The sequence below is a fragment of the Prionailurus viverrinus genome, chromosome E1 (assembly GCF_022837055.1).
Source record: "Prionailurus viverrinus isolate Anna chromosome E1, UM_Priviv_1.0, whole genome shotgun sequence".
Lineage (NCBI taxonomy): Eukaryota > Metazoa > Chordata > Mammalia > Carnivora > Felidae > Prionailurus > Prionailurus viverrinus.
In genome coordinates, this window is record NC_062574.1 from 17,880,817 (window position 1) to 17,902,241 (window position 21,425).

A 21,425-nucleotide genomic window follows, 5' to 3' on the forward strand; every position below is an offset into this window, starting at 1 on the left:
GATGCCCGACCAGGTGCTGCGGTGATTGGGCAGCCGGCACGTGATAGGGCCTCCCCTAGGCGGGGCGCTCGGGGCGTGTGGGGACCCGTGGGAAAGTGTGGTTTACCGCCCCGCTCTACAGGCCCCATGTGCTGCCACTTTCAGTCCACGGACCGTTGAAAAACCAGGATCTGCTTTGCTGATGAGCCAGCCGAAGACTAAAACGCCCCTCCCTCCCCTTCTCCCACCTCCACCACTTTGGGATTTCTGAGGGCCTTTGACAGCTGGAGGTAATAAGTGCCGCAATCTGTGACCTGAAAAGTGGCCCCTCCGAGTACTGATGGAATTGAAAGTACAGTTCCCTTCGGAGCACGCCCTTTCTCTGTAAGGTGCCCCTGCCTCCTTTACTCCTCACGCCATCCTTGTGAAAGAAAGCCTTCTACCTGGGTCCCCTACCCGCAGTCGGCCCAAGGTCCCGCAGCTAAGTAGACAGGTGAACCCAGCTCTGCCTGGCCTCTTTGGGCAGATGCGCGGGGAGACCAGCACCTCAGGTTTTGCATAGTTCCACATAGCGATTCTGACCGTCTGCAACAGCACTGGAATGAGGTCTAGGCCTGGGTGTGGGGGCAACTCTGGGAGGCACCATCCGGCTTTCCCAGTCAGTGCGCCCCTAGAGTGGTGCAGTGACACGGTCCTGCCGGCAGAGGGAGCCCAAGCCTGACCGAGGATGTCCGGCTTCTCTTGGGAGACAGATGCCGGCCGGGTCGCCTATTACCTGCCGCAGGAGCTGAAGAGAAGGCATTTGCTGGAGCCCCTGGTAGCCGGTGGTTTTCCCTGCGGGCTTCCAGGCATCGCTGTGCCAAAGATGGCTTATCTGGAGAAGGGGCCATCTTTCCCAGCCGGCAGCCAGGGCCCCATCTCCCCCCTAGATCAGTGAATTTGACCTTTTGAAGGCTAATAAGCTGGTGGTTCCCCAGGCTGAATGTCAAGGGTCTTTCCACCTCAACCTGTGTGTGGGAGGGTGGAAAAGGCAAACACTACCACCCTTGAACCTTCTCCTTAGTAGATAATAGTTGCCATACATCGGGCCTCTTCACAGGGCCAGGCAATAAGAGTAAGGGACTTTATGCTGATTAATCGTAAAGTTTACAAGTCTAGGTAAACAGGATTACTTTCATTTTACCAATGAGAGTAACGGTGCCCCATGTAACTAAGCAACTTGGCGAAAAGCAAGCACAGCAAGGATCCAAACCCAACTCTGCTGCCATTATTGAAGGGAGCTGTATTACTAGGGATTGCTAGAGCTTAAAACCGAATCCAGGCCCTGTCCCAAACCAGCTGAAAGACACTGAGAAATCAGTTCACTCCTCTATTCCTATTTCTCATCAGTCAAATGTGGATAATCACAGGCACTCACTGAGGGCTGTATGAAAAATAAATGAACATGGATGAGAAAATCCAAATACCCTTCAAAAGGCCCTCGGCTCAGCCTAGTCCCTGGGTATGGGCTGGGCTTTGGAGTTGGATTAACATTCTGTCAAGCACGTTTTGCGCTGGGAACAAGCATCGTCTCAGTAAATCTTCACTACAGCCGACTGAGCCGTCCTTTTAGTATGGCGATAGAAGCGATTTCGTTTGCCTGTTGTATTAAACGAATAATGTACATTCGTGCTTAGGAGTGTCTGCTACACGACAGCTATGATCATTAGACCAAGAAAGACTTGCCTGGGGGCAGCAGTAAGTAGTCTTTGGTGGGGTATGGATCAAGGACTCCAGGCTCGTAAAATGCACCTCCCCCATTTAACCACCAGATGGCAGCGGCAGGCAACTGTCTTCCGCACAAAGCCTAGTGCAGTTCCCCTGTCGTCCGCCAGAGGGCGATCCAGCAGCGCAGAGCGGCAAGCAGCACGGCGACCTTGGCCCCGCGCCTTCCCTGTTGGGCCCAGCCTTAGGCGGCCCTAACCATCCCAGATAAGTCAGGCTGGAACCAAGTTAATAAATACAATTCAGGATTTATTAAAAACCAGGGCTCCCCTGCCGTGCCCTCCTGGCACTAAGTAAATAAATAACCAGAGGAGGCACAGCTGGGGAAAGGGGAAGAGAAATCAGATCTCAAGACAGATTCTTTGAACTACCCCTCACATCCCCACTCCCACCCCCCACTATGGCTCTTGGGACATAGCACCAGCAGGCGCCTCAGTCCTGGGTAGAGTGTGGCCGGCACCAAGGCATGTCTTCCCTGCCCAGGAGAGGAGACAGGCCCTGGGATCACTTTTTCCAAGCCCTTGATGACCCCAAGACCTGCTCCCCCCAGGGGCCAGGGCTGAAGCACCAATAGGAGGCACCTGAGGGTGGTAAGGAAGAGGAGAGGGGGAACAGAACCTGGGCAGCAGAAGCAGCTGAAAGGGGGTCCGGCCCCTTCTCCAGGTTCAGCCAGTTCCTGGCTGAGGTCATGCTCCACCCCCCTTTCTCCTGGAGCCCCGCCTGCACTCAGCTGAGGATCTTTCGGGGCAATTCAACAGAGGCACGGATGAAGACCGCATCATCCCGCACGTAGTTTCGCTTGCGGATATCCTGGTGGGAGATGAACTTGGGGTAACCAAAGCCCAGAGAACTCTCATCCAGGGAGCCCCGCCAAGTGCCCGGTTTTTGGAAATTCTTCCAGTTTGGGTCAGGGTGAAAGGTCTCAGTGACATGCTGTGGCTTAGCCAGCCCGGGGTCGCTCTGATCCAGCAGGGAGAAGGTGACGCGGCGGGCAAACGGCCACTCGAGGAGATTGTCAAAGGCACCTGGCAGCACGCGAATGTAGAGCGAGAGGTGCGTGCCCTCACCGCTGCCATTGCCATTGAGGAACGCAGACACCTGCAACTTGTAGCCATACTTGTGTGTGTAGAAGGCCGGGCTGAAGCACTCCAGGTTGGGCTTAGCCTTGGCCTCCTGAAGCCGCCGTCCATAGCTGCCGATCTTCCAGATGAGCACGCCGTCACTGCCCACCGACAGCTCCTCCAGCTCTCGCCGCAGCTCCTGCAGCTCCTGCCGCTGCCGGCTCACCAGGGCGCACATCATGGCCAGGTGCGGCTTCACGCTCTCCTCCACGTGCCGGGCCATCGCCAGCTTGGGGCACTGTTGGCAAAGCCCCGGGCCATGGGGGAAGGGAGAACAGTTATCAGTAGGGACATGCCCAGGGGAGACAGGGGACAGAGGGGAGCGGCGATGGGGCTGCAGGCACCCAGCTCTGGCCGGGGACGGTAGAGGACACTTGGGAGGCCGCTGCCGGCCAGCAGAAGGAAGGACCGAAGGCTTCAGAGCAGCAAGGCAGGGACCAGAGAGGGCCTGGTCTACATCTGAGGCTTCAAGGACTAAGAAGGGGACAGACAGGGAAGAGGAGGGGCATCTCACCCTGTGTTTGCAGCCGGAGTCTTTGAACGGGCACAGCACCAGGGCGGTGCTACAGCTCTCCTTCAGGTGGCCCGGCAGGTCCTCCCGAGCCACCGTGCCCACACCACACTGGTTGGGGCAGGGCACGGGCAACCTTGGGCACTGGTACTGGTGGCTCTACGGCCACAGGGGCGGAGAGACAGCGGTCAGTAGGCTGACCCCCACCCCCACCCCGCCACCTGCCCCACGGCCCGCGGCTCAGGGAGGGCCTCACCTGGATGGTGTCAAAGACGAACTCCTTGGCGCAGTAGGTGCAAGGCTGGGTACGCTTGGGGCACTCAGAGGAGGCATGCTGGGCCAGCAGGCGCCGCATCATGCGGGCACCACACTTGTTCTCGCAGTACACGCTCTCTTGGGGGCATACGCCCTCGTGGCTCTAGAAACGCCAGAGAGGCCGACTGAAGGGATCCCCGGGCCACCAGGCGCCCCACTCACCCTGCGCCCTCCACCGGGCCCCACCCACCTCAAAGGCCTCCCCGCTGAAGTCGCAGCCACAAAACTCGCACTTGAGGCGCCGCTTGGGGCAGTCGTGCTGCAAGTGTGCAGGCAGGTCCCGGCGGCTCAGCTTGGTGGGGCAGCGATTGGGGCAGGGGATTACATTGAAGCTGCAGGTGTTCAGGTGGCTCTGTGGGGGAGCGAGACGGTCAGTGCCTGCCAAGAAAGGGGGAGCCCCCTCCCTCTCACCGGAGACTCACCTGTAGGTGGCGCAGCGGCCCACTCCAGCGGCAGCCCTCCTCACTGTGGATGCAGCGGATAGGCAGCCCCAACACCTGCACCTCCAGCTCTGGGTCTGGGTAGATCTGGGTAGACGGGGAGGAACCCGGCAGGGTCAGAGCCCGCTACAGTCCCCAGTTTCCACCCCCACCACCCCCAGACGGGCCAGCTCTACCTAAGAGTCGGTAACAGCCTCTCTTGAGCTATAGTCCCCTCTGTGCCGAGGGATGGAAGGCAGAGCAGGTGGTGTCTGCTCCAAAGCTGGATACCAGGGTCCCCAACATGCCTGCACGGGACACTCCCTCCTTTTGGAACAGCAGCCAATCAGCCTGCTCAGTTCCGGGCAGCCTCCGCATCCTCTGCTTCCTTCCTCTTGGTAGAGGGGTCTTGGCCCTCAGCCAGGGGCCTGGCTTGCCACCCAAAGGGGAGGGGAGCACTGCTTGCGAGCACAGAGCCGCTCTGTGCACCCCCTGGCACCCCCACAGGCCGGGCATTGTGCCTGCCCTCCAGGGCAAACACTGGCCTCATTTGCAAACTGGCCTGGTGGGAGGGAAGGGGCCACCTTTGTGGGGGCACAGGATTCCACAGGACCGGGTTGACACTGGCCCTGAGCCAACTGGCTGCCGGCAGGTCCAGCCTCCACCAAGGGCAAAAGCCTGTAACTGGGGCCTCTGCCTGGCACTGTGGACTCACCTTGGCATAATCCAAAGGAAGTTGGTCCTCAGGGCATTTGAAGACTCCTTCACTGTGAAGGGGGAGGGGACAGAGTCAGGCTCCAGCTATGGGAAAGGAGAACCCAGGTCCCACCCCTCAACCAGGGCAGCCTCCCTCTCACTAGACCTGTCCTCAGCCAGAGGCCTGCAGGTACCCACTTGCCTAGCACCCCAGAAGATCCTAACTCTTGTCCTGGGGAGAGGGTTGTGGGCCCAGTGGAGACAGACAGCTGCCTCAGACAGCATTTGGCCAACAGGTGGCAGCTGGTACCCCTCCCCCCAGGAGGGCAGCTGGACTGGGAGAGGGACAGGACACCTGCCCTCCACCCTGTTAAGTTTTCAGCGGCAGGGGGTGAGTGCTGAGATGAAGTGCCAGGGCTGCCCGCTCGTCCCAGAACCCAGGGCAAAGGTCAGCTTGGGGCCACTTTACCCCATCCCTTCCCTCCTCCCGTGAGGGTGTGCCTCCTAAAGCAAGGAGGAGGAGAGGCTCACTCTAAGGCACTGTTCACACTCCCATCCAGTCCTGACCACCTGCCTCTGCGAAGGGGCTGCGTGTTCCCATTTTGCAGATGAAAGAACCGAGACCGGGGGGGGGGGGGGGGGGGGGGGGGACGCAGCGGCTGGACGTCAGTCTGACTCCCCGCCTCACACAGGTCCTACTACCCCACAGACACCGAGGAGAGGCTGGGGCAACAAAACCGCCCAAGCAAGCACAGCCAAGACTATGGTCACCGCAGGGCACGCGCTGAAAGCTTTCTGACCCTGCACCAATGATCCACTGACACGCCTTCTTCTACCAACATGCCCTTGCTGACCCCAGCCAGGACCAGTCACACACACCTGGCATGGCCTGAGCAGGGCGAGGGCTCACCCAGTAGGGCTGAAGGCCCTCAGGCACGGCATTCCTGGCAGGTCTGAGTCAGGTAGGTGGGAGGCAGAGATCAAGGCAGAAGCGGAAGCCACATGGCAGCCCTGTCCACGACAGAACTTTGTAGGACCTGGGCAGTCTGTGCCCCGGCTGCCCAAAGGATTTCTAGCACCCATCTCCCCTGACCCCCACTACCACCCCCGGCCATGCCGCCAATACCAAGAACAATACGTGTCCAGGCACCGAAGAGGTGTGCCCGTGCCCACAGGGCAACCAGCCTTCCTGGACCAACCTGAGTAATATCCCAGGCAGGAATGGGGAAAGAGGGGGGTGGGCCATGGGGGAGGGGTCTGCTGGGCTGCTTCAGGAATGTGCTGATTTAGTGGTTTTGGAGACAGGGAGGGGACTAAGGCAAGTCCCCAGGCTTCAGGCAGAAGATTAGTCGGAGCAGCTTGGGGCCCCGCCAGGACAAAGGTTCTGCGGGGGCTATGGACACCCTTGCTTGTAGGATAAGGGGTGGTGGTGAGGGACAGAGCCTGCTCACCACTTCTTTCCTTCGGGGGCCTCAGCAGCATCGCTCAAGCTCTAGGGGAGGAGGCAGTGGGGGGGGGGGGGTGGGGAAAGCAGGGGCCAAGACTGCTCCAGGCGGTGCAGTGGAGGCCCAGGCCCAGGGGAGAAAACAGGATGGGGGGAGGGGGCTGTGGGAGAGGAAGAGGGGATTTCCGGGAGGGGGAGGGGCAGAAGCTGGGGAGAGGGACCGAGGAGGTGGAGGGGAACGGCCTGACAGCCCCCTCCCAGGCAGTCGGGGTGGGTCAGCTGGGAGTGGGGGCAGGGGCTCAGCTGGCCTCATCTGGAAACCAGAGGGCCGGGGTAGGGCGCCGCGGAAGACAATGGGACTGTGTGTCTGTAGGGGAGTATGTGTGTACACTGAAGGGAGGAGGGAGGACAGAGGAGGGTGAGGGAAAAGGAGGAGGGGGCAGCACAGCAGCTCTTGCAGGAGCATATGTGAGGGCAGGAGCCGGCCCGGGCTGCGGGGAACTGAAAACAAAGGGCCTGCTGAGATTTCCGCCAGCTAGGGGCTGCGGAGGGCTGAGAGAGGGAGGGGAGCAGCACTGAAGGCAGGAGCCCCAGAAGCGCTCCCTGCCTGCGCCCCTAGAACCCCTCAGCGAACAACCTCCAGACAGGCGGCAGTGGCTGACCTAGCTTTTCCCTGGGGAAAAGGGAGCACGACCTCTTCTTGGGGCACGACCTCCCCAGGAATGAGGGCTCCCTCGTCTTGCCTCCCCACACCTGACGTGAGCATTTCCCAGCAAAGGCGTTCGATTCAGGACACCGCAGGGTGCCCAGAACTCAGCAAACGCCCCACGGGCCAAGGGGCCACCTGGTTCAGTAACACTCAGGGTGCGACCCCCTCCCTAACGATTTATAGGCGCCCCGCGGTATTGAAGATCCCCAGGGGCAAGGAGGGACACCCAAGGGGTTCCACTGCTTCAGGGGCGATCTGTACCGTCACAGTCCTCCCACTGTTGTGGGACCAAAAGCAGCCCGGGCTTAAAACCCAGTTAAGCCTTTAAGTAACTGTGTGACCGTGGGCAAGCCGCAGCCTTTTTTGAATCTCTCGTTTCATCATCTGTGAAATGGGAGAACAATAGCTGCCGTTCTCGAATTGTTAGAATCAGAAGAGGTTAGATGGGCGGAAACTCCGGAGGCTTAAGGTACTGCCCGGGACAGAGGGTTTTGTCCTCCTCTTCCCGTAAGGATTCAAAGTTCAAGGATGAGGCCGCTCCGGCTTTCAGGTGAGGGGGAGGGCCGGCCACGGGTCAGGAAGGGCGTCTTCTCCCACCTCCACCCCGCAGGCTGGCACGGAATTCTTCCGAACGGGCGCGGGCGCCAGTGGGCCCCGGGCCCCTTCGGATTAGTGCGTGGGGTCCTCCCTCGGGGTCTGACGTCACCGCCACCCCGTGACGTCACGGTGGGCGCCCCTGAGGTCACGGAGCCGCGGCGCAGACAAAGGCCCGGCATGTCTCCGGCCCGGGCCCCTCCCCATGCGTCGTCCCCCCTCGCCGTCGCCACCGGCCGCTCCCCGCTACCCCCGGCCCGCACCTGAGGAACTCCTGCAGGCAGGTGTCGCAGAAGCGGTGGCCGCAGGTAGAAACCTGCACAGGCTCGCGCATGGGCTTCCCGCACAGCGGGCACAGCAGCCGCCGCTTGGGCTTCTCCAGGAACTTGTAGTCGAAGCCGGGCATGGCGGGCGGGCGGGCGGGCGGCAGGCACGGGCGAGCGGGGCCGGGCACGCGGCGGCCCCACAGCCCGCGCCTCGCTCCGGCCGCGCTCCCGGCTCCGGGCGGCGCCGACTGGCGGCCGCGGCCTGCGCCCAGCCCCCGAGCCCATGAGCCCGCCCGCCGGAAGAGGGGGTGGAGCCGCGCCCGCGCGGTCCTAGCGCCGGACACTCGCGCTCCCACCCACCTCGCGGGCGCGCGGCTTGCGGGGTGGGCGGCTGACCAGCCTCGCGCCCTCCAACCGCGTACGGGCTCCTCTCTCCCCTTCGGAAGGGAGATCGCGGCTCCGCTTCTCCCCAGGGGTGGGAGGCCCTGAAGCTGGATGGGGCGGAGGGCCCCGGTGGCCGGACTGGGCCGCGCCACAATGGTTCCTTCTCCCGAGTGTATAGCTCGGTCTCGGGGGCCACGTGTCGCCTAGGGGCCCGGGACTCCAGCTTGCAGGTGCTAGGCAGCCGAAGCTTGGCAACCAGATCTGGGGAGCTCGGCTGGCGCGGGGAAGCCGTGCTGGGCGCTAGGCCAGAGGAACCTCGGCCCCAGCCTCAGGCTGCGCCTACATTCCTCCCCAGGCCGAACCGCGGCCCTGCCCAGCCCTGGGGTGTCGCCACCCCCAACCCTGAAGAGACCACATTCTAGGCAGGCAGCTGATGTTTTTATTGGCGCTATTTCCCAGTCATCTGGAAAACTGGTCTGGCCCAGCCAGCAACCCTTTCTCCCAACCTGCTTTGGGGGAAAGGCTGGGGTGTGGGGTGAGAGGCAACCTTCAGCAGGGATTAGCTCCGCAGTAGACACTTTGGTACCCTTGGCAGATGCATTTCCAGTCGACAGGGGAGGAAAGAGCTCAGAAGTTGTGCTAATCCGTGCCTCAGGTTACCGAGCGGGGGGTAGGTGGCAAGACTCCCTGCAGGGCAGGCAATGAAGAAGCTAGGCTGCCAGAATGGCCAGTCCAGGCAGGACTGGGCTTGCCCTGCTCCAAAGTAGAGCTGCTCTCGCAGGGGGCACCAGCGATTTATTTTCTAACTGGGCTGGGGGAAAGGGCATGATCTGGATGGAGCCACAGCCACCTCCAGCTTTTTTCTGCCAAGAGTCGGGAGACCACCCTGCTTCCCAAACTTAGGTCTGGTTTCCAGGTCTAGCCAGCCTGGTCCCTGGGGACACCAACTTAAGAGAAGAGGGGTGGGGAGAGAAAAGAGAGTTGTTGGGGGAACAGGGTGGGTTGAGGTTTCCATATCCAGGGCCAAAGGAGAGTGGGCGCCTCACTAGTTCTTCTACCGGGTTAATGACCAGCCAGGGGCTGGTGGGGACAGTCTTGCTGCAGGCATCCGCACATTTCAAGAACGTTCAGAGGAGAAGCAACAGCAGGGTGGTCCAGGTCCAGAGGTGTATCTAGGTGCCTCAGGGTGGGATTGGCTCATCCGTAACCGCTGGAAGGTATGGAAACTTGCAGCGACCCAGAAGGCAGTGCCTCAGCAAGGGATACCCACCTCCGCTCCCACTCCCACACATGGCCCTGGACTCTGGACCCTGACAGGCCAGAAACAGAGGTTCAAACTAAAGTGGACTGGGGGTAGGAGGAGAAAGAAGGCCTTTGGGCCCTGGGAAGCACCGGAGCAGCCCTTCAACAAGGCCCAAGACGCAAACGCCCTTGCCCTCCCCAGGTAGGAAGCTGTTTTACCCGGCAACTTCTGCTTTCATTTATCTGGGGGCTTTTAGTGATTTGGGCTGTGACCACTGGGGATGGGGCCAGGAGCCGGGCCCAGCTGGATTAACCCTGGTGTAGATGAAGTGGGAAAAGTTATAACAACTCACGGCGAACGGCCAGCAGAGTGTTTCCATGGCAACAGGACACAGACGTCACTGTGTAAGGGTGCGTCTCATCCAGCTGCACTGGCCGAGGGAGTCCAGCATCCTCATCCCTTCTTCCCAGTCGACCTCGGGCCCCTTTGCCCCAAGAGTACACTTCGCCTTCTGCCAAACAGAATCCCAAGCAGGGAAGTAGGAGGAGGACACGGCTCAGCGAGCAGCTCTCCTCCCGGATTGCTGCACGGGCCCCATCACGATGTTCAGCAACCCTGAACGTGATAACCACGGACTGCCCACACCCTATCCGCCCCCACAGTGCCCACTAATCACCTGCCCCAATGGCTACAGTGAAGGCATCCCCACAGGCCACCATCGCTGTCTTGATGTTCTGCAGGCCTCGGACTTGACAAGGTGCCCGGCTGACCCGGCGGGCATTGGTGCCCAACTGCCCATGCTGATTGCTGCCAAAAGTGTAGCAGTCACCAGAGGCTGTAGGGGAGGAAAAAGGGAAGGAAGGAAAGGGATGCCTCAAGTGAGATTCCAAGGAGGCCAGGAGAGTCCACCCGTGGCCTCCCGTGCCCAGGTCCTACTCACCAGTGACGGCAGCTGAATGAGCAGTGCCCAGGTCCACACTCAGCAGGGGCTCCTGGTCCAGGGGTGCGGAACCTAGTGGTGTGAAGCTCAGGGCCTCCTCTACCTGCTGGTCGGGGGCAGGCTCCTCCCCCAGGGAGCAGTGGTCCAGGCCCAGTTTGTTGAACCTTAAGGTACAGGCCAAACCCAAGTGCAGCTGACACTTTGTATAGTCTCTCCTGCTCCCAGCAACCTGGGCAAGAGCCGGTCACCAGGGCACAGATCCCACTCTGGGTTGAACCCAGCAGCACTCTCAGCGCCCCCTAGTTCTGCCCCTTGGTTGGTGGCAACGACATGTCTTGTTGCCTTAGCAGCCAGGGAGGGGAAGGGGACAGGCTAGTCATCCCGGTGTACCTATTTACCTGTTACTCCCACAAGCCAGGGCTCGGCCAGGCACGGTGAGGATCATGGAGGAGTCAATGCCACATACAACCCGCTGGGCTTCCTGTCCTGGGGGTATGGATACCTGCTGGGGACAGCTGTGGGACTCCCTGGTGCCCAGTCCTAGCCGGCCTACAATGAGAAACCAGGATGGGGCTTGTTTGAGTTTTAGGGTCGGTGATGCCAGGATGAGGAGTCACAGAGAAGAGGTAACAGCGTGAGCGAAGGCTGTGCCCTCAGCCTGAAATGCCCATCCTTGGCCCCTCTGTGGTCAAAATCCTACTCCTCCTCAAGACCCCGTTCAGATGCCACCTCTGCCTTCTCCAGGAAACTCCCATGCCATTCCTTGGGTTCTCACATCTCTGGACCTTGGGAGGAGCCCTCACGCTGTCTGTCCCTTTTTTTTTTTTTTTTTTAACGTTTATTTATTTTTGAGACAGAGAGAGACAGAGCATGAATGGGGGAGGGACAGAGAGAGAGGGAGACACAGAATCGGAAACAGGCTCCAGGCTCTGAGCCATCAGCCCAGAGCCCGACGCGGGGTTCGAACTCACGGAACATGAGATCGTGACCTGAGCTGAAGTTGGACGCTTAACCGACTGAGCCACCCAGGCGCCCCTGTCTGTCCTTTGTCATAGGGAGATGTCATCCCTTCCATTAGAATGAGTCTGCCAGGAGGACAGAAACCCCACGTAGGTCTTCTCTAGTTTCGAAGCCCAGCGGGACGTGTGACCCAGAGAGGGCCACCAGAAGTATTGACTGATGAAAGAAATCTCCCCCATTACAACATAAGCCCCTGAAGGAAGTGACTCTTATTCAACTTGTCTCTGCACCCAGCCCAGGGGGCTCACAGATGTGCAGTAAAGTTTCATAAGTCAATAAATGAGTGGAATTGAAGAGAAAAGACGGAGAACGAGTCATGGGGTAGAAGGTGGGTATGAAGGGAACAAATCATGGCCAGGGTACTGTGAGATGCAGCCAAGAGGCTAGAATGGGGTGGAGAGCTTACCACCATCTCCGCGGCCCCACGCAAATAGTTCTCGCTCTGTGGACAGGGCCAGCACGTGAGAGGCCCCACAGGCCACCTGCACCATCTCATAGCCCAGCAGCGCCTCCACAATGGTGGGCTAGAGAGGGAGGGGAAGCGAGAGAGACTGGGCAAGGGGCCTAGACTGGCTGCCTGGCCTCAGCATCCCATGTAAGGATGAAGTTGGAAGCGGCGAATTCTCACAAGCCACGGCTGTCTCTTTAACTGCCCTCCCACCCCCACTGCAACTACTGGGGAAGGCCGGCCTTTCGGTACTTCCCCTGGTACTGCCTGGGACAGGTGCAGCCTGGGAGCTAGAGGGACCTAGCTGCTGGGGATCCCCTGCCCCCAACCTGGGTGTCAGCTCTCAAATGTGGGCTCCATGCCATCTCCCCGCTTCCTCTTCTCCAAGGTATGTGCAACACCCACCTGGCTGATGTCATTGAGGCTGCCATGGCCTAGGCACCCGTTACTGCCACTGCCAAAGGTCATGATGATACCTCGGTCTGGAGAGTGGGGGGCGGTGAGGAACGAGAAGGGAGAGAGAGGTTGGGCTGGTTTTCCAGATAAGCCAGTCCATGGGTTGGAGGAGCAAGAAAAAGCTGGAAGAATGGGACAGGAGGTAGAAAAGGATAGGCAGAGGTGTCTCTTCTCAGATGTGTGAGTTGGGACAAGTGACAGTCTCTGAGCTTTATTTACTTTTTTTTTTTTTTTTTTTTGAAGTTTATTTATTTTTGAGAGAAAGAGAGTGCGAGCTGGGGAGGGGCAGAGAGACAGGGAGAGAGACTCCCGAGCAGGCTCTGTGCTCTGAGCGCAGCCGCAAGGTCTGTTGCCCTGATGCAAGGCTCCATCCCCCCAGTTGTAAGATCAAGACCTGAGCCCAGATCAACAGCCAGGTGCTTAACCAACTGAGCCACAGAGGCGCCCCTCTCCTCTTTGAGCTTTTAAGATCTGAGCTTTCCAGATCCCTCTCTCTCTCTCTCTCTCTCTCTCTCTGTCTCTCTCTCTCTGAGCCTCCCTCAAATGAGTACAGTATACTGTAACTACTCGGCCAGGCCCTTGTGAGGGTAAAGGGGAGTGCGTGAGTAAAGAGCCAGATAAAGAGCAGAGAGCAGTATTAATTGAGTGTGCAGATTGCAAATGACAAAGCAATGAGGGAAGGTGCTCTGGGGGTGCCTTCCCATAGTCCCCTGAAGGACTCACCGGTCAGGCAGGCTGTGAAGAGGTCCCCGCAGGCCACATGTTTGATAGTCACGCCCGACTGGCCCTCCAGGAAACGGGAGACGAACTGTGGCTGCGGCAGCTCCACGGCCCCTGGCAGGAGCGCGCCCCCTCCGGCGCCTAGGGGCGGGGCCTGTCGGAGGCCAGGAGGGCGTGGGCGGCGCCCCGGCCGCCCCTGCATGGCCCCTGCTTGCCCGGGCCCCCCTTGCCGTCCAGGGCCACCCCAGCCTGCTCACCTCCCAGAGGATAAGGCGCCCCGAGCGCGTGACGCCCGCCTTCTGCGTGCGCCCAGCTGCCACCTGGACCACCTCTGTGTTGAGCATCGGCAGCCGCAGCGGGGCGCTGAGCCCACCGCCCCACGCGTAGACCGCCGACAGCGGTGGCGGAATGGCCGGCCGTGCGGGTCCCCGGGGTATACCTGCGGGGACAGTGCATCAGGCCTATTAAACTAGTGGGAATGGCTTGGCGGCCGTGGGCACTGGCCGGGGGCTCCGACTTACCCCTGCAGCGGGCGCCTGTGGTCCTGCTCCCTGTGCTGCCGGGGGCCATGGGTGGCCCTGGGACCAGGGACTTCTCTGCCCTGTGGGTCGGGGGTGGGGGTGGGGGTTCAAGACCTGGCCCATTCCTGACACTCCCACACGCAGGAATGGAGGACTTGCCCGGAGCTCCCTCTGCCCCAGGCTCATTGTGCTCCCATTGGGTGCTCCCCTGGGCCCAGAGTCCCCCTCCCTCCCTGCACAGGCCTCCTCATGCGGATGCTCCCCAGGTCGGTGTGGAGGTTGAGGAGCGCGCGGATGCAGAGTGGCTGTGCCATGATGTGGCTGAGCGGTGGCCGCTGTGAGGGCTCCAGGCTGAGCAGACTGAGGACGAGCTGGCGCAGCTCAGGGCTGTACCGGTCAGAGATAGGTGCAAAGGTGCCACTCATGATCTTCAGCACCAGCGCTGGCAGGTTCTGTGAAAGCATCAAGTGTGAGGTTGGCCACAGCCGGAGTCATGCTCTTGGGTGGCAGCGTCTCCCGGCCCCAGGTCTAATGGGGTGGTCATTGCCCTGCACTCAGAGCGTTCAGTCTGAAGAGGGGACTCCCAAGTGATACAGTTGCTGAACCCTGCTCTCAAGAACTCCTGATAGGGGAGCTTAGCTTCACTTATGTCCTCAGGAACCCTAGGTTGTTGGGAGAACTCAAGCCTTGCCCTTAGGAGGGTCCCTAATCTGATGGGAGAGCTCTGCTTTCAGGAGTCCTCAGTTTAGTGGAAAGGCCCAAGCCCTCCCTCAGGAACCCATAGCCAGAGGGAAGTCACGGCCCTGCCCTGGGCTGACCTACTGGTCTGATGAGGGAAACATAACTCAGCCAAAAGAGAAGAAATAAGAGGTGGCTGGAGCCGAGGACTTCCTGAGGAGGGACAGAGATGTCCTAGTTGTCCCCATGGGGGTGCTAACTCACCGCAGCTTCGAAAGCCCTCTTGAGACTGGCCAGTTCATAGAGGACACAGCCCAGGGCCCAGATGTCACTCTTCTGGTTGTAAGGCTTGCCCTCACACAGTTCAGGGGAGATGTAGCACGGAGTGCCCACCACCTGCAGGGCGGAAGAGGATATTATTATAGCCTGAGGGTGGGGGAGGGAAGGCTCTGTTCAAGGCCCACTGGGAGACAGCTTCTTCCCAAAGCAGACCCAAGTGCTTCTTCCTGCAGCCAGCCAGGGCCTAAGGGGCCAAGGTCTTATGGTGGGGAGAGAGTTGGGACACAGAGTGGGCCTTGGCCATCAAAACCTCCAGCACCCTTGAGTTCCCCTCCACACCCAGGCACCGTGTAGGCCTTGCTCTTGCTGCTAAGGATCTTGGAGATGCCGAAGTCCCCGATCTTGACAACCATGCGGTGTTTGTCAAGAAGGATGTTTTGAGTCTTAAGGTCCCGGTGCAGGATGAGATGGGTGTGCACGTGATGGAGCGCGAGCAGGATCTGCACAAAGAAGTGCAGGATGGTCTCCTCCTCCAGCAGGGAGTTACAGCGTTTTTGGATGAACTCAGCCAGGGTGCCACCTACAGCCACAAGGAACCGCTTCAGATCCAGGTCTCCCCATACCTGGGACTCTCCCTTTATGAAACTAAGCCCAGAAAGGGCAAGGGCCTGCTAGCCTCACACAACTGGGATGAGAACTCTATACCTCTGACCCTCCATCAAACTCATTCTGAGGAGGGAAGCCGGCTGATCTGTGTCTGCCTGTCCCAGAGGTGAGAGGCCCTTGGAGCCAGGACAATGCAAGGAGGCTGGCCCACCTGGTGCATATTCCATGGCAATCATGAGGGCCTTGTCCTCCAGGAAGTTCTCATAGTACTCAATGACGTTGGGGTGATTGAGTAGCTTGAGGACCTGGCACTCATTTTGGGCTGCCTGCCGCTCTTCCTTGGTCATCTGCTCCACTGGGATCTGCTTGATGATCACCAGCTTCTGGTCAGCCTTGCGCAGGCACAGGTGCACAATCCTGGGGACACAGAGTACAGGGGTGGGTACCAGCCGAGCCTCCAGCCACACATCAGGCAGGGCAGACCTGGTCACTGGATAGTACTTAAGAGAGAGGAAAGGAAACCCAGACTAAGAGATCATCTAACTAAATGCACAGAACACTGAGTTTAGGAACAGGGAGAATTGACCACAAACTCTGTGTGAGACCTTAGGCAAGTCATTTAACTTATCTGAGATTCAGTTTCACCAAAGACACAGTGAAGTTAGTCTTGATCTCCCTACGTTCCCACACACCCTGGAGTTAACTGCCTGGGTTCAAATCCTGGCTCCTCCTCTTACTACTTATCTACTCTTGCATTATATGATGTTATCATCTGAAAAACAGAATCAACTTCCCTGGGTTGCTGAGAAAATGCATGTAAGGCACTTAGCACAGCGTTTGGCACATCAAAAATGCTCAATGAGTAGAAGCCATTTACACTATTATTTTCTTCCAACTCTGGTTAGTATCCATAAAAAGCAGGATTCTTGTTCTCCTTCGCAACCATATCCCCAGAGCATAGCCCAATATTTAGCACACAGGAACTCAACAAGTATCTGCTGAATGAATGGATGATATGAATGAATGATCATCTAAGTATCAAATTTATATTTGATATATCTCTCCTCTGAGCCCCAGACTAACAAATCCAACTACCTGCCTTGCATCTCTACCTAAATGGCTTGCATGCATCCTTAATTTTAACAAAAAAATCAAAATAGAACTTTCGATCCCTGCCCCCAAAACCTTTCCTTTCTCAGTCTCTTCCATCTCAGTAAATGACACCACCACAAAGTCAGACACCCTGAAAATCATGCCAAAATCTTTCCTCCATTTCAAACTAACACATCAACAAATCCTGTTTCTACCTCCAAAATATTGTGAACTCATCCATTTCTCTCTCTGATTTCTGCTACAACCCTTGGCCAAGTCATTATTTCCTGCCTAAAATACTGCACGAGTCTTTAAAATGGTACCTTCACTTTTGTCATCCTCAAATCTAAGTTCCATACAGCAGCCCGAGTGACATTTTAAAAATGCAAATCACATCAAGACCATTCTGCTTAAACCTCTTCCCTTCACACTTCAAATAAATTCAACCCCTTTATCTCCGCCCATAAGGCCATAATCTGGTCCCTGACCTCTGTGACAATCCCATTTTATACCATTCTTTCCCTTGCCCACTACATTCCAACTTCAGTCTTTTTCTCGGTTACTTGAATACTCTGAATTCTTTCTCACATGAGGTCCTTCCCATAGACGGTTTCCTCTGTTTGAAAAGCTCTGCCTTCACCTTCGAATTACTGGTCTTCACTCCTTAAGTCTTGGCTTTAAACTTCACCTCTCAGGGAAAATTTCCTTGACCATCCCAAATAAGTACTCCCTGGTGTATACTATGCTCGCAGCTTGTTGGTAACTGCTTTAATATCTTGTTTATTGTATTATTTCCCTACAGTCTGTAGGCTTCGAGAGAGAAAAGGCCACGCCTATTTTGGTCTTGACAGTATACTTGGCGCCAAGAGCCAGACCGGTAAGAGGTGGCGCTCAGTATTCGTAGAATGAATGAATCAGGCATCAAAGAACAGAACTCTGCGGGGGCGCACAGGCTTGTTGGGGGCGTGACCTCCTTAGAGGCGGAGTCTCCCAGCAGGGACTGAGACCGGAAGTCTGGGCGGGGTTTTCCAAGTGTGCGCTCACGCCTCGGGGCGGGGCTAACCAGGCAGAGAATTCGCGGACGGAGTTGGGACTTACTTTCCCTCTCCCCAACCAGTTTCCTTCCCCAGATCCCTGGCTCACCCGAAAGCACCTCTCCCCACCACTCGGATCCGCTCGTACTTCTCCATCTCATTTCTCAGTCACATTTCCGGAACCCCTACACCCAGACGCGGCGCGTGCGCGGACCCGCCCACCCTAGGGCCACGCCCCCTACGTTGCAAGATAATTGGGGGCGGAGCAAGTGAGATTGGAGTTGGTTCAGCCTTGTATCTGTTGTGTGCTGTTTACTGGGTCTTACCAGCCCCCACCCACAGTTACTTTTTCAGGGTCCGAGGAATGGAGTGTCATGCCGTTTCTTGGCGCGGTTAGCGGTACGGTACCAGCCACTTCCCACACACATCTCGGCATCCGGCCCTCAAAAAGCTTCCTTAGAGCGGAGGGGTGCCCTGCACAACCGTGTGAGGGTGGAAAGCCAGGACCGACCTCTCAGCGCAGCACCTCTTTGCCCACTAGTGACGCTATTTCGAAAGGGGAGAGCAGATTCTCATTGGCACGCAAATGATGAACTACCAAAACTGTACCGAGAGCGTCAGCACTCTCGGTCTGTGGGGCAGGGAGCAAGGTTAGCTGAGTTTCGTGTTTGCCTAGGGAGGGACGGGGGAAACCCCGAGCTGTGCAAATTGATTCACCTAGGGTGGAGGAGACACGGTCTCCAGGCCGTCCGGACTTGTGAGCACCGCGCTCGTCAGCACTTCCAACTCCCCCCTGCACACACACAACTTTGCCTCAGGTAATCTGCCTTCAACGCTCAACTATAGGGAGAATCTCCTTGAGAGGGGGATGAAAGGGAAGTGGAACCACTATCTGAAAACATCAGAGAGAGGAGGAAAGGGAGCTGTTTGGCCGATGTGGGTTCAAAGCTTCTGCCTAAACGTAGGGGGCTGGTCAGTACGATTGTCTTGAACAGGAGTGAGTTTAATTCCTGTTGTCTCCCTGTGCCGCCTCCTCTGTGTGAGCTCCATAAAAGCTCAAAGAGCGAGAGGATGATTATTAGCTAAGGGATAGCGTCCCTATTTCTGAGTGAATGAGGAATGTGAAGAAAGGAGTGTTTATGTTCTGTCCAGCCCCACCCCTCAAAAGGGTACTCAAACCTACCCAAGTGGAAGGACCACTTGAGGGTCCCCACGAGGGGCCCTCGGTCGCTGCCTCAGGCTGCTCTTGGCTGATAAACAAAGCTGCCCTGTGACTAAAGGGGAGCACAGAGGGGAAAAGCCGCTCAACCCGGGACACTCGTGCTCTCACCTAGAAACCAATCGGGCCGTGGTTGACCCAGGAGCCCCACAGGGGTTAATATGTAACCGTGGAGCTATCAGGGGAGGTAGAGCAAACACCCAAACCTCTTGGTCCCCTAAGGCTTCTAGCTTTCCCTCCCTCTCGCAGCAGCTTTTCCCTAGCTCCCCCCTCCCCTCCAGCTACACCCTTCCACTCCCATACCGCCACCCCCAGCCCCAGGTTCTCAGCAGTTCGGGCATTAGCTCTTCGTTCCACTGGAGGCGGGAGGGGATCCCGCCCCAAGGTGGGGATAGGCTGACACCTAGTGACCGCGAGCTGCAACTGCCTCGGGCCGCTGGCCTGAAGAGTAAGGGTCACACCCCAGCAGCCCCGGCAAATCCGCGGTCTTTCCTCGTCCCAGTCTCCAGGGAGCCAGAAGAAGAGAGCTGGGACTGTCTGAGGGAGGATTGTGACAGCCGCACGGCCCCGGGAGCCCAAAAGCGAGCTGGGAAGAGGGGTGGTGATAGATTAGTCGACCCTTTCCAGGCACGGAGTTGATGCGGGGCGCCATACACGCAGAAAAACTGGCCTGAAGAAGCTAGAGATCCAGTGGAAGAACAGGGTATGGGCGGAGATCATTGTCGAAGTGAGGCTCGGATCCATCTGCAGGACCAGGGCTTAAAGGACCCGGGTGTGTGACGGGCCCCGCCCCGCTATGCCAAGATTGGAGTTGAGGGAGGAGAGAGTGTTCTCTCAGTGCCCGCCCAGGAGGGGGAGCCGGTAGCCCCGGGGAAAGTAGGGACGCGGGTTAATGAGGCCAAGCGAGCGAGACGGGGCTCCATCGGCAGTCGGGAGGGGCCAGAGAGGGGGTGCCGCGGGGGTGGCGGCGCCCCCAGTAGAGCTCCTTTTCGCCCGAAGTCCGCGGGAGCCAGGCGGGGCCGGGAGACCCCGCGAAACGGCGCTCACGCCCTCGGTGCAGCCTAGGAGCCGGAGGGGCGGGAGCAAGCGGCCGGGGCGGAGCGGGGCGGGGGCGATAGGGGGCGGGGACAGAGGCCCGCGGGGAGGGCACGGGAGGAGCGCAGGGGCCTAGAGGGCTCCACGAAATCTGTGCGAGGCTGGCGGCCGGCAGCGAGGCGGCCGGGGTGGACTGGCCCGAGAGGGAGCCCCATTCCGGGAGCAGTCCGAGGAGGCCGCCTCGAGGGCAGACAGACGGCAGGGAGGGCCAGCATGCCCCCACTGCTTCACCCCGCCCTGCCGCTGCTCCTGAGCGCCACGCTGACCTTCCGGGGGCTCCGGAGAGCGCTCTGCTGCCTGCCGCTGCCGGCGCACGTGCGCGCCGACCCCCTGCGCACCTGGCGCTGGCACAACCTGCTCGTCTCCTTCGCCCATTCCATCGTGTCTGGAATCTGGGCGCTGCTGTGGTGAGTAAAGGACTGGGGTTTTGAAGGTGGGTGGCTAGGGATCCCGCGTTACCCTCCGCATCCCTCTCGGGCAGGCCGAGGCCATGCAGTCTTACCTGATTGCCCTGTTTGGAAAACTCTCCAACTAGGAGCGGCAGAGGACCCAGGGGGAGGGGAAAAAAAATCCCATCTGGGAAACGGGAGACACCTGGGTTTCAGCCAGGCCTCTCTCCTCACTGCCCAGTCAGCCAATAGCGCGAGCTCAGATCCCCGGGGACTGGGAAGGGTAATGGGGGATTAGAGGGTCCTTAGGGATGCCGAGATGTTGAGAGCCTGCTTTCTTCGCTCCCAGTATATGGCAGACCCCGGAGTTGCTGGTGGAGATTGAGACGGCATGGTCGCTTTCTGGCTACCTGCTAGTTTGCTTCTCTGCAGGTAGGTCTTGCCCAGAAAGCATTAAGTAGGTGGGGGACGGGGAAAAGCTTGTTCAGGTCTTTTCATGACCTTTTTCTCTCTCTCTGCTAGGGTATTTCATCCACGACACGGTGGACATCGTGATTAGTCATCAAGCCCGAGCTTCTTGGGAATACCTGGTTCACCACGTCATGGTAAATGAGACGCAGGGGATATGGTGTAGGCCTGGTGCTAGTAATCTAGTCTCAGCCTTGTCTGTCTGAACCTGGGAGGTAAAGACCCATCTTTTTCTTAACCCCATTTCTAACCTGTGTCCTACATCCCATTGCTGGGACAGAGGGTTGGCATTGTTTCTGTGCTTTTGGCTATTTTAGGCTAGCAATCCCTGGCCTTACCTAGTATCTCAACAAACTGATGGTATCTGGGTTCCCTAACACATTCTCACCCGTGTCTTCCAGGCCATGGGTGCCTTCTTTTCAGGCATCTTTTGGAGCAGTTTTGTCGGTGGGGGAGTCCTAACATTGCTGGTGGAGGTCAGCAACATATTCCTCACCTTCCGCATGATGATGAAGATCAACAATGCCCAGCACCTTCTCCTCTACCGGGTCAACAAATATGTCAATTTGGTCATGTACTTTCTCTTCCGCCTGGCCCCTCAGGCCTACCTCACGCACTACTTCTTGCGTTATTTGGGCCAGAGGACTCTGGGCACTTTTCTGCTGGGTATCCTGCTCATGCTGGACATCATGATCCTCATCTACTTTTCCCGTCTCCTCCGCTCAGACTTCTGCCCTCAGCGTGTCCCCAGCCAGCAACACAAAGACAAGTTTTTGACTGAGTGAGAGGCACAAAGCCTACAACTTGTGGCAAGAGCAAACACAGCCAAGAACAGAGCCTCACACATATATGAAAGAATTAGCCCCAAGCCTGGGGCATCCTGGGGATAACCTCCACCTTTCAAGTCTGCACCTACTATTGAAAATGCTAATGAAAGCACTCCTCCGAAGTCCTTGTCCTTTCTTGGGCAAGGGGTGAGGAAAGCAGACAGACCGGTTGGACATGCTGGTTGGGT

The 21,425-nt window shown here is 58.3% G+C and overlaps 3 protein-coding genes across 7 annotated transcripts; 1 reads left to right on the plus strand and 2 right to left on the minus strand.

Moving 5' to 3' along the window:
- Nucleotides 1-1,971: 1,971 nt before the first annotated feature.
- On the minus strand, nucleotides 1,972-8,072 carry TRAF4 (TNF receptor associated factor 4). 2 transcript variants are annotated; one of them, XM_047833334.1, is made up of 7 exons: nucleotides 7,816-8,071; nucleotides 4,825-4,876; nucleotides 4,113-4,217; nucleotides 3,881-4,042; nucleotides 3,632-3,793; nucleotides 3,379-3,534; nucleotides 1,972-3,102 (listed from the first exon to the last, which is right to left on the minus strand). In XM_047833334.1, the coding sequence occupies exons 1-7, from the start codon at nucleotides 7,956-7,958 to the stop codon at nucleotides 2,470-2,472; spliced, it is 1,413 nt and encodes a 470-aa protein (XP_047689290.1). In that variant the 5' UTR covers nucleotides 7,959-8,071; the 3' UTR covers nucleotides 1,972-2,469. The 2 variants fall into 2 exon arrangements, with proteins under 2 accessions (XP_047689290.1, XP_047689289.1); XM_047833333.1 differs by having other exon boundaries at nucleotides 1,972-3,534; nucleotides 7,816-8,072.
- A 555-nt stretch (nucleotides 8,073-8,627) lies between these two features.
- On the minus strand, nucleotides 8,628-17,969 carry NEK8 (NIMA related kinase 8). Of its 4 annotated transcripts, none has more exons than XM_047833330.1 (15): nucleotides 17,349-17,969; nucleotides 15,325-15,530; nucleotides 14,855-15,087; nucleotides 14,493-14,624; nucleotides 13,794-14,002; nucleotides 13,551-13,630; nucleotides 13,287-13,468; nucleotides 13,033-13,183; nucleotides 12,259-12,335; nucleotides 11,812-11,929; nucleotides 10,784-10,934; nucleotides 10,386-10,549; nucleotides 10,122-10,280; nucleotides 9,798-9,956; nucleotides 8,628-9,412 (listed from the first exon to the last, which is right to left on the minus strand). In XM_047833330.1, the coding sequence occupies exons 1-15, from the start codon at nucleotides 17,393-17,395 to the stop codon at nucleotides 9,384-9,386; spliced, it is 2,097 nt and encodes a 698-aa protein (XP_047689286.1). In that variant the 5' UTR covers nucleotides 17,396-17,969; the 3' UTR covers nucleotides 8,628-9,383. The 4 variants fall into 4 exon arrangements, with proteins under 4 accessions (XP_047689286.1, XP_047689284.1, XP_047689285.1 ...); XM_047833328.1 differs by having other exon boundaries at nucleotides 12,259-12,431; XM_047833329.1 differs by lacking the exon at nucleotides 17,349-17,969 and adding an exon at nucleotides 16,794-17,305 and having other exon boundaries at nucleotides 12,259-12,431.
- Nucleotides 17,970-19,603: 1,634 nt separating this feature from the next.
- TLCD1 (TLC domain containing 1) lies at nucleotides 19,604-21,359 on the plus strand. Its single transcript, XM_047833536.1, has 4 exons — nucleotides 19,604-19,960; nucleotides 20,292-20,374; nucleotides 20,465-20,547; nucleotides 20,812-21,359. The coding sequence occupies exons 1-4, from the start codon at nucleotides 19,767-19,769 to the stop codon at nucleotides 21,193-21,195; spliced, it is 744 nt and encodes a 247-aa protein (XP_047689492.1). The 5' UTR covers nucleotides 19,604-19,766; the 3' UTR covers nucleotides 21,196-21,359.
- Nucleotides 21,360-21,425: the final 66 nt, after the last annotated feature.